Genomic DNA, 14,355 nt, shown 5'->3' with positions numbered 1-14,355 from the left:
CATTAGTCCATTAATCCCAAGCAGAGGCGTTCCTCTCATTGGGCAAAGTGGGCAGTTGCCCAGGGCGCCCCTTGTGGTGGGCGCCAAAAATGCAGGTTCATTTGTGGGGTTTTTTGTATTTTCAGTGTTTTTCCCGTTTTTGGCCCGCAGGGGGCGCAGTTTTTATGCTAGCAGCACCAAAATTTCAGGAATTTTTCGAGAGACTCTCCTGATGATATCACCCAGGTTTGGTGAGGTTTGGTTTGGACTCCCAAAGGGAGTGCCCGCATCCCCCATTGTTTCCAATGGAGTTAATAGGAGATGGGGGCTACACCTTTGAGGGTCCATAACTTTGGACCTCCTGAACCAAACTTCACCAAACCTGGGTGGTATCATCAGTAGGGGCTCACAAAGATACTCTGAAATTTTGGTGCTGCTATCTTAATAATTGCACCCTGGCAGTAGGCACCCCCTAAATTTCCCAAGATTCTCCTTTTAAATTCACCCCCTTCCTGCCAATGCTTGTTTTCTTTCTTTCTTTTATTCTCTCAATTTTTATTTATTTTTATTTATTTATTTTTTCGATTTATTATACCGCCCCATCCCCATAGGGCTCTGGGCGGTGTACAATACAATGCACATATACAGATAAAAATGCACGTATACAAGTAAAATAACTAAAACCATTAAAAGCAGCAGTAAAATAAAAACTAGTAGAAAGATTAAAACTAACACGCAATGGCGTCCGACAGATCCATTTCCAAACCCTCTTTCAGGGGGAAGATCAGCAAACCCCAGATGGCAAAGGCACTGATGTAAAGGAGGCCATGGGGAGCACCATCAGCGGCTGGATCCTCCAAAGGCCCTGGCCGAACAACTCAAGTCTTACAGGCCTCTGCGGAATTCAGTAAAGATCCCGCAGGTGAACCCCGGACAGCTTCGAGGTGGGAGAGTGTTCCCACCAGGCTGGGAGCCAGAGCTGTAAAAGCCACAATGGCCACGTGTGGAGGCCCAGCACGTATTATCATCGAGGGGCCAAGGGACCCACCAGTAGATTAGCCTCCGCACTTGAAGCAGGAGTGTTGTTGTTGTTGTTGTTGTTGTTGTTGTTAACTCCACTTCCTTCAGCATGGATTTAAAGGGAGAATCTGAGGTCCCCAGTTTAAACATTGAAAGTGATGCTGTTTCAAGGTGGGGGAGAATCCACCCCAAAATAGCATCACTTTCAATGTTGTTTAAACTAGGAACCCCAGACTCTCCCTTTAAGGTGGATTTAAAAGGAGAATCTGGGCTCCCTAGTTTAAACACCATTGAAAATGATGCTGTTTGGAGGTGGATTCCAGCATCACTTGTTTAAACTAGGGAGCCCAGATTCTCCTTTTAAATCCACCTTAAAGGGAGAATCTGGAGTCCCCAGTTTAAATAACATTGAAAATTATGCTGGGGGGACTGGATACAACACCATAAAATGTTTTCATAGCAGTAATAAAACATTTTGAAAACATTTTGAACAGGTTTTCAAAAAATATTTCTGCTGTGTGGCATAACCCATTGCTGTGTTCAGATTTGTGAGTTGGGGCATGTTCTATGGTGATGGTGACTTTGAAATGACCTGGGGGGGCATCAAACTCAGGTTTTGCCCAGGGCTCCAGTTTGCCTAGGTATGCCACTGATCCCAAGGGAAGCTTTCTGGCAGCAGGGTGGCTTTTTTGTGTTCTTTTCCTCCCCACAATGCTGGAAAGCTCCCTTGGGCAAGGCAGGGTGGTACGGCTGTGGTGCTGTGTCTGGATGCCTAGCCCTTTGGATGGGGCTGTGAGGGAGTTAAACTTTCAGCATTCATATGGAGGTGTAGGTTTCTGCCTTTCCACAGTAAACCCCCAAAGGAGTGCTTTTTCAAAGCATGGGCAAGAATGAAACCTGTAATAAAGAATGCTGAATTGCCGATTGCCCTCATTCACACTATTCACCAGTTGAGAAACTGTTTTGAAAGAAATCACCACTAGGGGAAAAAAATTGACTGGCTCTCCCAATACAAAAAAGTTTGTTTCAGTTATGTCATAGTGACTGTGAAGATTCCCTTCTAACAAGACGTTTCAGCCCCTAAGAAGGCTGTGAAGCTAAAACCTGTGCACTAGGCAGCATAGTATCAAGCACAAAAAAAGTCCCATTAATTTAAATGGAAGAAAGTTAAGAACCATGTAACTCCCTAATGGCAATTAGTGGTCTTGAAAAGTGTACAAACCTACTTCCAAAGCATAAGCTAAAAGGAAAAGCAAAGAATATCCTTGTGCAAATTGCATTCATTTCATGAAATGCATAGGGAAAGTTCCATGAGAAGTATGTAAATAAAATCAATTTTATTGGCTGTTGTGGGTTTTTCGGGTTGTGTGGCAATAGTCTGGTAGTTTTTGCTCCTAACTATGCTATGGAGAAAAACACATCTCATCAGCCACACACAGCCCACAACAGCCAACGGATTCTGGTCATGAAAGCCTTCGACAATACAATACAAAATGAATTTTCTTTACTCAAATATTGGAATCCAAAAGACTAACGTTCATAAGGGCCTCACTTGCAAAGTTTCAAAAAATGCTTTCTTCAGACCTAACTTCGTGACATGTCCCCATTAAAAAATAAAATACTGTCAGCCTAAACCATCCAGATTCTAGAGAGTCTCCCATGCAACTATAAGCAGTCAAGCACCTTCTTAGCCAATCGCATTTAGTCCATGTCTCGGGAATCTGCCAGCAGGCGTCACTCCTGTGCCAGCGCAGCCGGGCTACCTCTGGAGCCGGAGCTGCTGGGGCAGCAAAAGGTGAAAGGTTGGCAGGAGCCGAAAGGAGGAGGAAAAGGAAGGGAGGCGACGCCGGCTGGCGGGTCGGCAGACCCGTACACGGACCCGGCGGACGTGCCCAGCAACCGGGCAGGGAATAGCCGCTCTGCGAAGGCGACGTCGTAGTGTATCCGACGAGGCTTTGCTGGAATAGCGCGCAGCGACGGCTTGGTGACCGCCGGGGCGATTGCCTCCACCGCGGGTCCAGGAGCTCTTGCTCCCGTTACCGCTCACAACTGCTGCTTCCGTCTCCGGACATGCCGGTCAAAAAGGAGCAGGCGACGGGTTTTAACCACGGAGCGCCAGGCAAGGAGACGAGGCTGCTCTCTCGGGCGCTCGGCTTCTGCGGGGCTACTTGCTGAGCCTTCGCTGCGCCTCCGCCAGGGCAGGTGGCGCGTCTGGTGCGCTTGACGCCAACCCTTTTGCTGGGAACTTTTGGGGCCCCGAATTTGCCCGACGGGAGGAAGGCGTGCTTGAGCGACGCGGAGGAAAGCCGCTCCAAGGGCTGCGCTTGGCTTGTGCTCTTGGCTTCACGGGGTAAGGAGGAAGATCACAAGGCAGCTGAGCGGAGAGCGAGAGTGGGCTGCCCACCGCGTCGTGCGCCTCAGCACTGCTAGCCCGCGCCCCGCCCAGAGAGGGGTTCGGTTGGCTTCATTCACCCGGTCTAGGTACTGAATTGGTAGTTTCCTCCTTCAAAATATCGGGGGTGGGGGGAGAGGCTTCTGTTTGCCCCGCTTCTCCTCTTCGGACACAGACGAGTAGTCCCTGGCGAGGGAAGTGGAGGGGGAGTGTGGCTAAATCATTAATCCCAGACAAATGCCTCTGTCACCCGGCCAAGGCAGGGTAGGGTGAGCAGCCGGGGCGCTGAGGAAGAGGAAATGCTGCCTGGGCGCCCACACGAGCTCGTCTGGGCCCGTCTGATTCATTTTAGGCCTTGAGTAATTGTATGTTTCCGCTTGTGATTGGGTTTTGCAATTTGGAAGGGAATTTTGCCTTGGGTCTAGAAGATTCCTGGGATCCAAAAAAATCAGTAGTTTCTCATGGCTGCACATAGTATCCCAGGAGCCTGCAAAGCTTTTGTGTTGCAAGCCTTGCAATCAGCTGCTTGGAAGAATTGAATATAATGTGAATACCTTAATGTTAATTGAGTATCAGTATTACCAGGCAACTAATTTATTTTCTCTCTATATATATACCTACAGGCAGCAAAAGAGAGAACTTCAAGCTATTTTGCTGAACGTCTAAAGAGGATTATTCCTGTATTGTTTAGCTCAATACCTTGTTAACAGCTGGAGCCACTACTTCACAAGGTCAAAGAATAATTTGCTCTGTTCAGCTTCCTTGATCTCTCTTGCTGAGCCAAATACACTATTGTTTGCCAGCACTGTGTTAAGCACTCTCTGGATTTCCCTTGTTCCTGGGACCTTCATCTCTTATTCCCATTTGCCCTCATACATCAAAGCCATGGGCTGTTTCTGTGCAGTCCCAGAGGAATTTTATTGTGAAGTTCTGCTTCTGGATGAATCCAAATTGACCTTAACCACCCAGCAGCAGGGCATAAAGGTGAGTGTGCAGCCTGTTGTGTTTTCTCTGCCGTTACCCAGGTGCTTGTCAATAGTGCTTGAAATGCTTTGTCTAAAGTTGAGCAATAGGGGGCAAATCTGCTTGGAAACACTGCTCAGAGAAAGAGAGTGCCTATCAAAACAGACTTGCATGTAATTACCAGGAAATGACCATGTGAAGAGGCATCTGACCGTGCATCACATTTAATTAATTGAGAAGTAGTTTGAATATGTCCTAGAAGCAAACTAAATCTTAATAACTTCATGCCACAAGTTTGTGTTAGCAGTTCAAAATCTTTAGAACACTTTGTTTTCCAGGTGGTTTCTTTGTATTATGTAATGTACTATAATTTTCAGCTCTTGTGAGCCTTATATAACAAAAGAAGTACTTGTAAAATATGTCCATGAGCAAGGATATGCCGAATGTTTGCCTAATATACCTATACTTTACTTAATAAGTAGGCATCATAAAGGCACTGTATTGATCAACAGAGGAGTTTGGTAGGCTCCAGCCCCTTACAAGCACATTCTTTCTAATATCAGTAAGAAAGGTAAATAGTTTGCCATGTGCTTCATGTTTCCATAGGAATCAGTGGAATGTAAAGATGCTCATCATTGGCAGGACAGTATCCTCAATCTTTCAAACCTTTATCAACACAAATACAAATGTTGTGTTTGAATGTAAATTGATGAAGTCTTCTGAATGCAATATCTGCAGGCACCAGACGTCTGTTCAGTATTACCTGAGAGATAGACTTGAGGAAGAGAACCATACCCACAGATCTTTTGGGTGGATTTTGTTTCAGATGCATTTTATTGATTATATTTATGCCTTCCTTTCCCTTCTGACTCAAGATGGATTACAATTCTAAAATAAATCCACAAGTAAAACAATAAAACCACATTAACCACTACCCCTAATCCTTGCAGTTCAAATCACACTGAGAGCACTGGCATGTAAAAAAAGTCTTACATCGCCTCCTGAAAACTTTCAAGGATGATGATGCCCCCCTCTCTTCTTCAGGAAGCCCGTTCCATAAGGAAGCCATTATTGAAAAAGGTTGACAAATGTTAAGTAAAGCAACTGGAAGGTGGCAGCCAAAGAGCTACAACTTGTGCATGGGAATAAATGGTGAGAGTCAGAGCCTTGTACAGGCAGGGTCATGGATGCCTGACTGGATTCTCAGATATGCATCAGGTTAACTTACCTCGTTTGCTTAATAATGCAAGGGGGGGAGATAGAGGTGGTGGTGGTGGGGGGGTTGCCCCTTTTTGCTGGAGAAAACTTTCACATCCTTTCCACTGGCTACAGTAGGGTGGGAGGGAAACCAGAAGCTCATCCCCCCCATGAACAAGTTCTTTTTAACTGTGAGTTCCCTGGTGTATGTCTGACTGTGAATCTGACTGTGTACCCATGACCAGCAAGGTGCCCGCATACCTGTTTGTTATTATTGCCTCTTCATGAATTCTGTTCATGAACTTGCTCATTAGAGTAATCCTGCCTAAAACAAAAACTGTTTGTCACAATTAGAGAATTTAAGTGGAATATGGATTTACAGCCTGATCTTAAATATGTTTACTGTGAAGACAGTCTTATTGATTTCAGTTGGACTTATTTCCAATGACATATACTGAGGACTGAAAACTGTGTTCTCCAATCTCTTGTGTGCAGTTAAAGTTAGTGGTGTCTAACGGCAGTTCATGCTTCAGATGATCCACGTGTATTACCCACAGTGTAATATGTAAATATGACTAATAAGTTTTTACAAGCATGTTGATCATATGGTGGGGAGCCAGGATTGGTTGTGGGTCCCAGTTGAGTTAATGCTGTTGGGATAAGAGCTCCTGGTAGTTGGAGATTATCTCTTTATCGTAGTTAGCAGAGCGGCACGGGTGGCTAGAACACAGCAGAAGCCCTTACCTCGTGTGCGTGCGTGTGCGTGATGAATCCCAATGTGCGGCAAGCTTACACAAAAGAAAGTCGGAGTCAGTTATAGTTTCTTATCTAATAAAAAGAGTATTTATTAGTGAACTCCATTCTGGATAGAAAGGTAGGTAGATAGAGGCACTATGCTATCTTAATCTAGCTGGATGGAGATGGATGCGAGGAGCATCCATCCTCTCTCTAGGCATGGCAGGAAGAAGTGTGTGAGAAGGGGTCGAGGAAGAAGCCGGAAGGAAGGAAGTCCCTGAGAGTATCAGTCTAACATCAAAGGGATAGAACCAGCATGATAGAGTAAAGGTGTCAAATCCCTAGGTCCCTATCTAGCCACTAGCTCTCTAGTAAAAACCCCCTCTGTAGGTTGAGGCAGGAAACAGCGTAACAAAGTCCTTCACTTCCAACAAATGCTAGATAGGAAACCTGTTTTTGTTGTGGTGGTTGGAAGAGCCCTCAACCCACTGAAATAAATGGAAACAAAATGCATGATCATGCCATAATTGCCTTAAAGTTGCTGACTTTGAATTGTGGCATTAATAGAAATACTTTAGCTGTGATGGCTTCTTCCAAACAAATGTGGTTGCTTAGAGCTATCTGCTGGCAATTTCTAGGCCTCTTCACAGTCCTTTAATTTCTGGGCTTTCTTGGGGGAAAGGAGTGACTGCTAGTTTAAGGATGAAATTCTAAATTCTATTCACTCTGACATGGGAGCAAGTTTGCTGAATTCAGCAGGACTTGCTTCCCATTAAATATGCATAGGGTTATGTTGCATGTCTAGAGTGAATATGTCCTTAGTCACTACTAACTTTCATTAAATAGTACCTTTTATGCTTCACAGAACAATTTAATTAAGTAGCAGACTCATTGGCTTCGAAAGCCACGATTAATTTAGGGCAAATGAAAGTAGTGGGAACTGGCCTTATACTTTTAAAAAATCTTATTTCCATTTTGAACATAGCGCTATTGCTATGTACTGTGTAATGAGTTTTACTCGTATAATTTATATGGGAAGAGTGTAAAAAATGCAGGAATGTATTTTTAATTCATACCTGCGGGATAAATTCTAATGAGTATGTCATACTGCAATGGCAGAAAAAAGACATCATTTCTGCAGCATAATAAAAATTGAAAAGCAAAGGGAAATCCAGACAAGTAACCTTGCAAATCCTACAAATAGTTTACAAGTTGGCTATTAATTGTAGGGGTATCATTTCTTTGCAAGCACTGTCAGTTTTGTCTTTCTTATATATAAATATTTCAGGTAGCACTCTAAAAAGGTATAGTGTGTTTGTTATCTTGTTGAAATAATTGTGGATATAGAATTTGTGAACCCTATTCCATAATTAAGACTTAGTACCTTCTTGGGGTTAAACACCTTTAGAGTAATGACTCCTCTGTTTGTGATTGTATTTATTCATTCAACTGGATTTATGTCCAGTAGCATTTTAGAAACCCACAAGATTTTCAGGATATGATTTTTTGATGGTCAGCTTTCTTTTCATCAGATGTGTTAGATACATAAGCTTTCAAGAGTCAAAAGTCTCTTCCTCAGATGTATTAAATAAATACATCTATTGAAGAGTGCTTATAACCTAAAACCTTAGTCTCTAAAGTGCTACTGGACTTGAATCTAACTGTTTTACTGCAGATCAGTATGGCTACCTTCTGTAAGTTCATTCATTCAGTTATTCAGCCCTTGCATTCATTTGTGACATTGATGCAATCCCTCGTTCCCATGTCAGAATATCCTTGGGTGGAAGATTTTTCCTTGCTTGTAGGCAGCCACTTTACCCTGAAACAGATTGTCATCAACCACAGTGGACCCAGAGGCGGAGCGAGGGGAAACTGCGTCCAGGGTGCATGTGTACCCTGCGCCCACCCTGGAACGCCTCTGCCATGTGTAAGGATCTCAGTCGTTCTTGTTTCCCTTACAGCCAAACCTGGCCTTGACGGAGATTCTTTTGGCCGGGCGTCCGGCCAGGACCTGTACCAACCTTGTGAGAATGCTTATCTCGCTTTCGCATAGTAGAATTCCGTTCTCATGAGAACGGAGCCGGGGGGATGGGTTAGTCAGCATTATAACCTGTTGTTTGAGCGGGGTTGCTCATTCCTGCCATGTCGTGTGTGTGTGCTTTCCAGGATGTCTGAATAAACGGACTTATAATCAAAAGCCTTTTTATTTCTGCTCTTCGGAATTCCCTTACGTAAGTGGCAGGAATCTAACTCATTTTTTCTCTTGACTGTGTTTGGATCTCACGGGTGTTCTAACATGCAGAGATTGAGTACTCTTGACCATGTGGAAGGCACGGTAGCCCTCATAGAGGGTTTCGAGCCTTCCCCTTCCAGGACTCCGAGGGATCCGGGGGATGATCCGATTTCGCTGGTGGACTCTCTCGACCTCGGTCCAGTTCGAAGTCTGCCTCTCTTCCTTGGGACGATCGACATGGGTCAGGGATCGTGTGGAGATGCATTGAGAGTTTTGGGGCGCTATCCATGGATCGAAAGGCCTGTGGACCGGGTTCGTTTCCACCCGACAACAGCGTGGATTACAAAACCCCAGATGCAGCCAGTCCCCTAGCAAGGAGTTTGGGTTATCTACCATTCATGCTGACACCCAAGAATCCATTGAAAGGTTCCTGGACAAATACTTCGATGATATTCCCAAAGATCCAGCAGTGGCATAGCACCGGAGCTCGTCCCCAAAGTTACGAAGCCCGGAAGCAGGAGATACGATGACCGAGGGTTGGATCGATGATCGGAAGAGGGTTCCACACCACCTCGGGCAGTTCCAAACCCGAGAGGCCGAAACGGCGAATAGGGTGAAATCCGTGGAGCAGTTGGAGGCATGGAGGAAAAAACCATCAAAGGAGGAACTGGATCCCGATCCCGACTCGTTACCCATGCCCCTCGAAGAAAATTGGGACGATGCGGTGGCCCATGCTGCTTGGGACGTAAACTGGCCTGGGAGCGCCTTGAGCACGAACTGTGGGAAGAGGAGCCGCGAAAGTCCGGGTAAAGCCGGAGGACCGTGAAGAGCAAAAGCGCAAGGAAATCCAAATGGAGTTGGACCCGGTGAAAGAGAAGCGTTGCGTCAACAGTATCAACAGAATCTGACGATTCATGACAAAGTACTGGATCAGTCCAAACTGGATTTACAGCGCCAGCGCGAAAGCATCAAAGCCATTCAAACCCAGAATGAACTGACTTTAGCCGTTCAACGAGACGAAAGAGCCAAATTGGATCGAGAGAGGGCAGCTTTGCACGCGCACCAAGATGCCTTAACACGCAAGGAAAGGGAATTGGCTGAACGGGAGCAAACTCTACGACGGCAACGTGAGACGTTGGTTAGAGCCCCAGTTGGTGCCTACACCTTCACCCCCGCACCGGCGGCCCTCCCCCCTGCCGGAGGCGCGGCGCCTCGCGGCCCGGTTCCAGCTTTTCAACTTAGGGCACCTCCTCAACCCCCTGCTCCTCCAGCGCCCCTACACTATCCAGTGCAACAACCAGGTTACATGCAGCAGCAACCCCAACACGCACCTAGAGCGATTGAAAGAGGGTTCTACAGACCCCTCATTCCAGCTCGTTTTGATGGCACCGCATCTAAACTTCCTTACTTTATCCTGCAACTCGATGCCCATATGCAAGAATTTCATGATCTATATCGTTCTGAACGCGAAAAAATACGAGACATTGGGTCGGTGTTGGATGGGGTAGCCGCTGAGTGGTTTGTTACCCTTTATGAATTGCAGGGGCGATACCCGCACGGTAGCGAGGCTTCCTCAAGCGCTAAGCATTCGGTTCCAAGATCCCAATGCTGAAAACGATGCCATCCGCATAGTAAAACCATCCAACAGGGCAACCGCCCCCCGGCTGATTTGCCCTGTGAATTCTGCGCAGCGGCCCGTAAACGTCCACCGGACTGGCCCGCGCGCATGAAATGCCAGTATTTTTCGAAGCTATGGATATTAAACTTCGTGAAACAGTGATCCTTATTCGGATCCCGCAGAAACGCTTTGCGGAATGGATCGAACTCGGCTCGCAGGTTGCTGCCCGTCTTGCCTATGCCCGCGACTGGAGGCCGCCACGCCGAAACCAGCCAACACGCCGGCGCCGGCCGCTAGAAAACCAAGCCCGGCCGTAGCGGCTGAGACCACGTCGGAACGCCGTCGCCGTTTGGGATTGTGCCTTTACTGCGGAGGTCCTGGCCACCTGGCTGCCAACTGCCCGAAGAAGCAGAAGCCTCCCCTCCCGGGGGCCCGTACTCCTTCTGCCAAGCCTCCACGCAAATCCAGCCTGCCAACTCAAGGATCGTCCAAAGCTACTTTTGATGAGGATGTCGAAGAGGAAGAAACTGCGCTTAGTCTTTCAGCGGCACCCGTGGATCTTAATCCTTCCCCTGATCCGGTGAGTGAAGGCAGCGCGCCCATTACTATTTTGACTTCCTTAGCCAACCCCAGTAAACGTACACGTATTTTGGCCTCTGCACTTGTGGACTCAGGTTGCTCCCACTGTCTTATGAGACCGCAAGTGGCCGAGGAACTCAGTTTAGACCGAGTTCCCTTGGTGAAGCCCATTCCTTTCACCCAAATGGACGGTAGCCCACTGGGTGGTGAGGGTCCGGCCCGGTTCAAAACCCAACCGGTACTTCTCCGTTGCAACGATCATTGGGAAAAGATTAGTTTCATTCTTGCTCCAGTTGCAAAGCACTCCATTGTATTAGGTATGCCATGACTTCTTTTACACGAACCAACCTTCGTTTGGAAGGAACGAATCCTTCAATTCTCAGATCCCCCCTGCGGAGATCACATGGATGGGGGGGAAGATCCATCGGTAGGGGAGGGGGAAGCAACGATCGCTACAGCTTTCAATGTACTGTCGGCTCCCCTAGCTGTAGAAATCCCAAAGGCGTATCAAGACCTATCCAGAGTTTTCCAGGAACAGGAGTGCGATCAACTTCCCCCCCATAGAGATACCGATTGCAAGATCCTGCTACAACCCGGAGCCCAATTACCTAAGGGTAGGATCTATCGCATGAGTCCCACCGAGGAAAAGGAGCTCCGCGCCTTCTTAGATAAAAAAAAAAATTTAGCCAGCGGATTCATACGGCGAGCCACAAAACACACCCATGCCGCCCCTGTTTTATTCGTTAAGAAAAAGACGGTTCATTAAGACTTTGTACTGATTACCGTGGACTAAAATGCTGTTTCCATCTCCAACAAATATCCTTTGCCCTTAATAAAGGACCTCTTGGATGCCCTAGGCAAAGGCCGGATTTTTACCAAATTGACGGCGTGGGAAGTTTATTATCGTTCCCAAGCATCGCGTGAAGAGTGGGGTACGTAACATTTAATAGCATTTAATACCAAATTCGGGCCAATATGAATATTTAATAATGCTCCTTCGGATTATTAGCTGGGGCCCCAGGGGGCCTTCTATATGGCCCCTCATAAACGAAGTATAATACATGATTTGTTGTACAAGGGGTAGTCGAGTATATTTGGATGATGTTTTGATTTACTCACAGACCCCTGGGAAGAGCATGAGGCTTTAGTCCGGGAAGTTTTACAACGCTTCTTACTTGATAACTCCCTCTTTGCCACAAGGTTGTTCAAAGTGCTGTTTCCCACCCAATCCTCCATAGACTACCTGGGCTATCGTAATCATCCCTCTGACGGTCTAGAAATGGGACCTCGCTAAAGTGGCCGAGTGGTTGACTGGCCTGCCCTCTACCAATAGAAGGGAATTACGTAATCTTTCTTAAGGCTTTGCTAACTTCTATCGTGACTTTCAGGTTTCCTCATTTTGCCAAACTTGCCTTTACCGCTCACTGATCTTTTACTGCACTAAAGCGAAAGGATGCCTGGCGGCCAAGCCCGGAGCCCCTCCCCTGGTTACGCTTAGGGAATGCCAATTAAGCGCTCCAGCAGCTGAAAACAGCTTTCACAACTGAACCAATTCTGGACACATCAGCGACCTCTGAGCTTCCTTTCATCGCTCACGTGGATGTTTCGGACAAGGCGTTGGGCTGCCCTCTTGCAGAAAAAATAAAGACAATAAATTGGTACCGTGGTGCTTATTTATCCAAAAAATTTTCTGGTCCTAACTAAACTGGACTGTCGGAGATAAGGAAACCGGCTGCACTTATCAAACTTTATGCGTTGAGCACTTTGGCGCCATTGGTTGGAAGGAGCCAAGCACCCCTTTCTCAAGTCTGGTCGTATCATAAAAATTTGGCTGGCGCTTTCCACACCCCTCAAAAATGTCCAGCTAAACAATTACGTTGGGCTGATTGATTTTCTCTCGCTTCTTTCCTTTACGGTCCATTTTTTCCCTGGTAAAAGCAATAAGCTGGTTGATGCGTTGTCCCGCCTCCCCGGGGAGGGGGGAGACGCATCCCTTATCGGAGATATTCCATCAGCGACCGTTCTCTCCCCCTCCCAGCTGGGATTGGCTGTCACCCGCTCAGCCCAATCCTTTCTATGTCTTCCCCTCACCCATCCCAGCCATACGCCTCCCCCTTCCTCCAGGAATTTTAAGGAGGCGGGATTTCACGCCGAGCTACCAACAGAGGAAAAAAAAGATGCACAGCTACGCTTTGGAGTGATGGTGTCTGGAAAAGGGGGGGGGTGTTAGTACCGTTCCTCCCTCCCCTTCGAAAGCAGGTTCTTCAAGCATGCCATGATGCTCGCTCAGGCTTGGGCACTTCGGTTTTGTAGAAAACCCTTCATTCTAGCTCCTCGCCGGCCAGTTTTGGTGGCTTCTATGCTCAGGGACGTTGGAGTCTTACATTAAAAGAGGTGTTCCATATGCGTCGCGGAGGCCAAGTCAATACCGGGAAGCCTCATGGATTACTGAAACCTCTCCCCGCTATTGCCTCCCCGACCCTGGCAGGTATCTATTTCAATGGATTTTATCGACTGACTTGCCGGATACAGTCATTGAGGAACACTGTTTTGTGGGTGGTGGTGGATCTCTTTTCCAAACAAGCATTTTCATTCCTTTGCAACCACCATACGCTGTCAGCTCCCAAACTAGCTCCGGTTGTTCATCTCAACACATCTACCGCCTGCATTTCCTTCCTCCTGAGAAGGTGGTATCGGATTCATGGCCCCCAATTCATTTCTCGGTTTTGGAAGGCTTTCCTGGAGTTATTGGGAACCACACTCAGCAGTCGCCACCCTACCGCACGCTCTGTAAAGTGACGGGCAAAGTGGAACGGACGAACAGAACTACTAGGAGCAATATTTACGCTTGTTATAGCAGGCCAAACTACCATCAGGGACAACCTGGTGTGGAATTGCTTCCCTTCAAGAGTAATGCTTACAATAATGCAATTCATAGTGCAGTATGCCATGAAAACCCCATTTGGAAGTAGCGTCTCTGGAGTCGATCCTTTTCCCGCCGTTCGCCCCAGCTGCCGGCATGGAGTGCATTGCAGCCACCACGGAATTCAATCAATGGATTTTGTACTAGCTGAAGGCTGGAAAACAGTTCAGTCTACCTTAAAACAGGCTCAAGAAGCCCAAAGTTTCAGTGCAGATAAACCGCCCGCTCAGAATTTCCTTACAGTGTTGGGGCTTGGGTTTATTTGTCCACTAAAAACCTTCCAGACGTGCACAAATATTCCAAAACTTGGCAAGAAATTTGTGGGTCCCCTTTCGGATTAAGCAAAAGTGCGATCAATGATGTTACTCGCTTCGGGCTTAGATCTGCTCTAATTCCACTGGAGTAACATTCATCCCGTCTCTTCATGTCCAGCTTGCTCTCAAGGAGGCTCCCCTTCCTAGATAGTACCTGGCACGACCCTCCGGAGACACCCCCCCCGCCAGTTATAATTGATGGACACAAGCATTATGAAATAGGATGCTATCCCTGGACTCTCGCTTCTTTACATAGCAGAACTTCTACAATATCTAGTGTCATGTAAGGTTGAAGCTATTCTTCTGGCCATAATCAATGGGTGTATAAGGAGAATATCGACGCCCCCTCTTTAATTGCTGCATTTCACCAAGCTTTCCCGGACAAACCGGGGGAGGGGGAAA

At 46.9% G+C, this 14,355-nt stretch overlaps 1 protein-coding gene across 2 annotated transcripts in view; it reads left to right on the top strand.

Moving 5' to 3' along the window:
- Positions 1-2,786: 2,786 nt before the first annotated feature.
- The window catches only part of EPB41L4A (erythrocyte membrane protein band 4.1 like 4A), a 108,527-nt gene continuing 96,958 nt past the window's right edge, over positions 2,787-14,355 (top strand). The window contains exons 1-2 of one of the 2 annotated variants that reach the window (XM_048503140.1): positions 2,787-3,349; positions 4,015-4,375. In XM_048503140.1, the coding sequence (XP_048359097.1) occupies positions 4,277-4,375 (99 nt within the window). In that variant the 5' untranslated portion in view covers positions 2,787-3,349; positions 4,015-4,276. Of the gene's footprint in view, positions 3,481-4,014; positions 4,376-14,355 lie in introns of both variants that reach the window. The other variant, XM_048503139.1, reaches the window with a different exon arrangement.

The sequence above is a fragment of the Sphaerodactylus townsendi genome, linkage group LG07, assembly GCF_021028975.2.
Source record: "Sphaerodactylus townsendi isolate TG3544 linkage group LG07, MPM_Stown_v2.3, whole genome shotgun sequence".
Lineage (NCBI taxonomy): Eukaryota > Metazoa > Chordata > Lepidosauria > Squamata > Sphaerodactylidae > Sphaerodactylus > Sphaerodactylus townsendi.
This window is presented reverse-complemented; position numbering and strand designations above follow the sequence as displayed.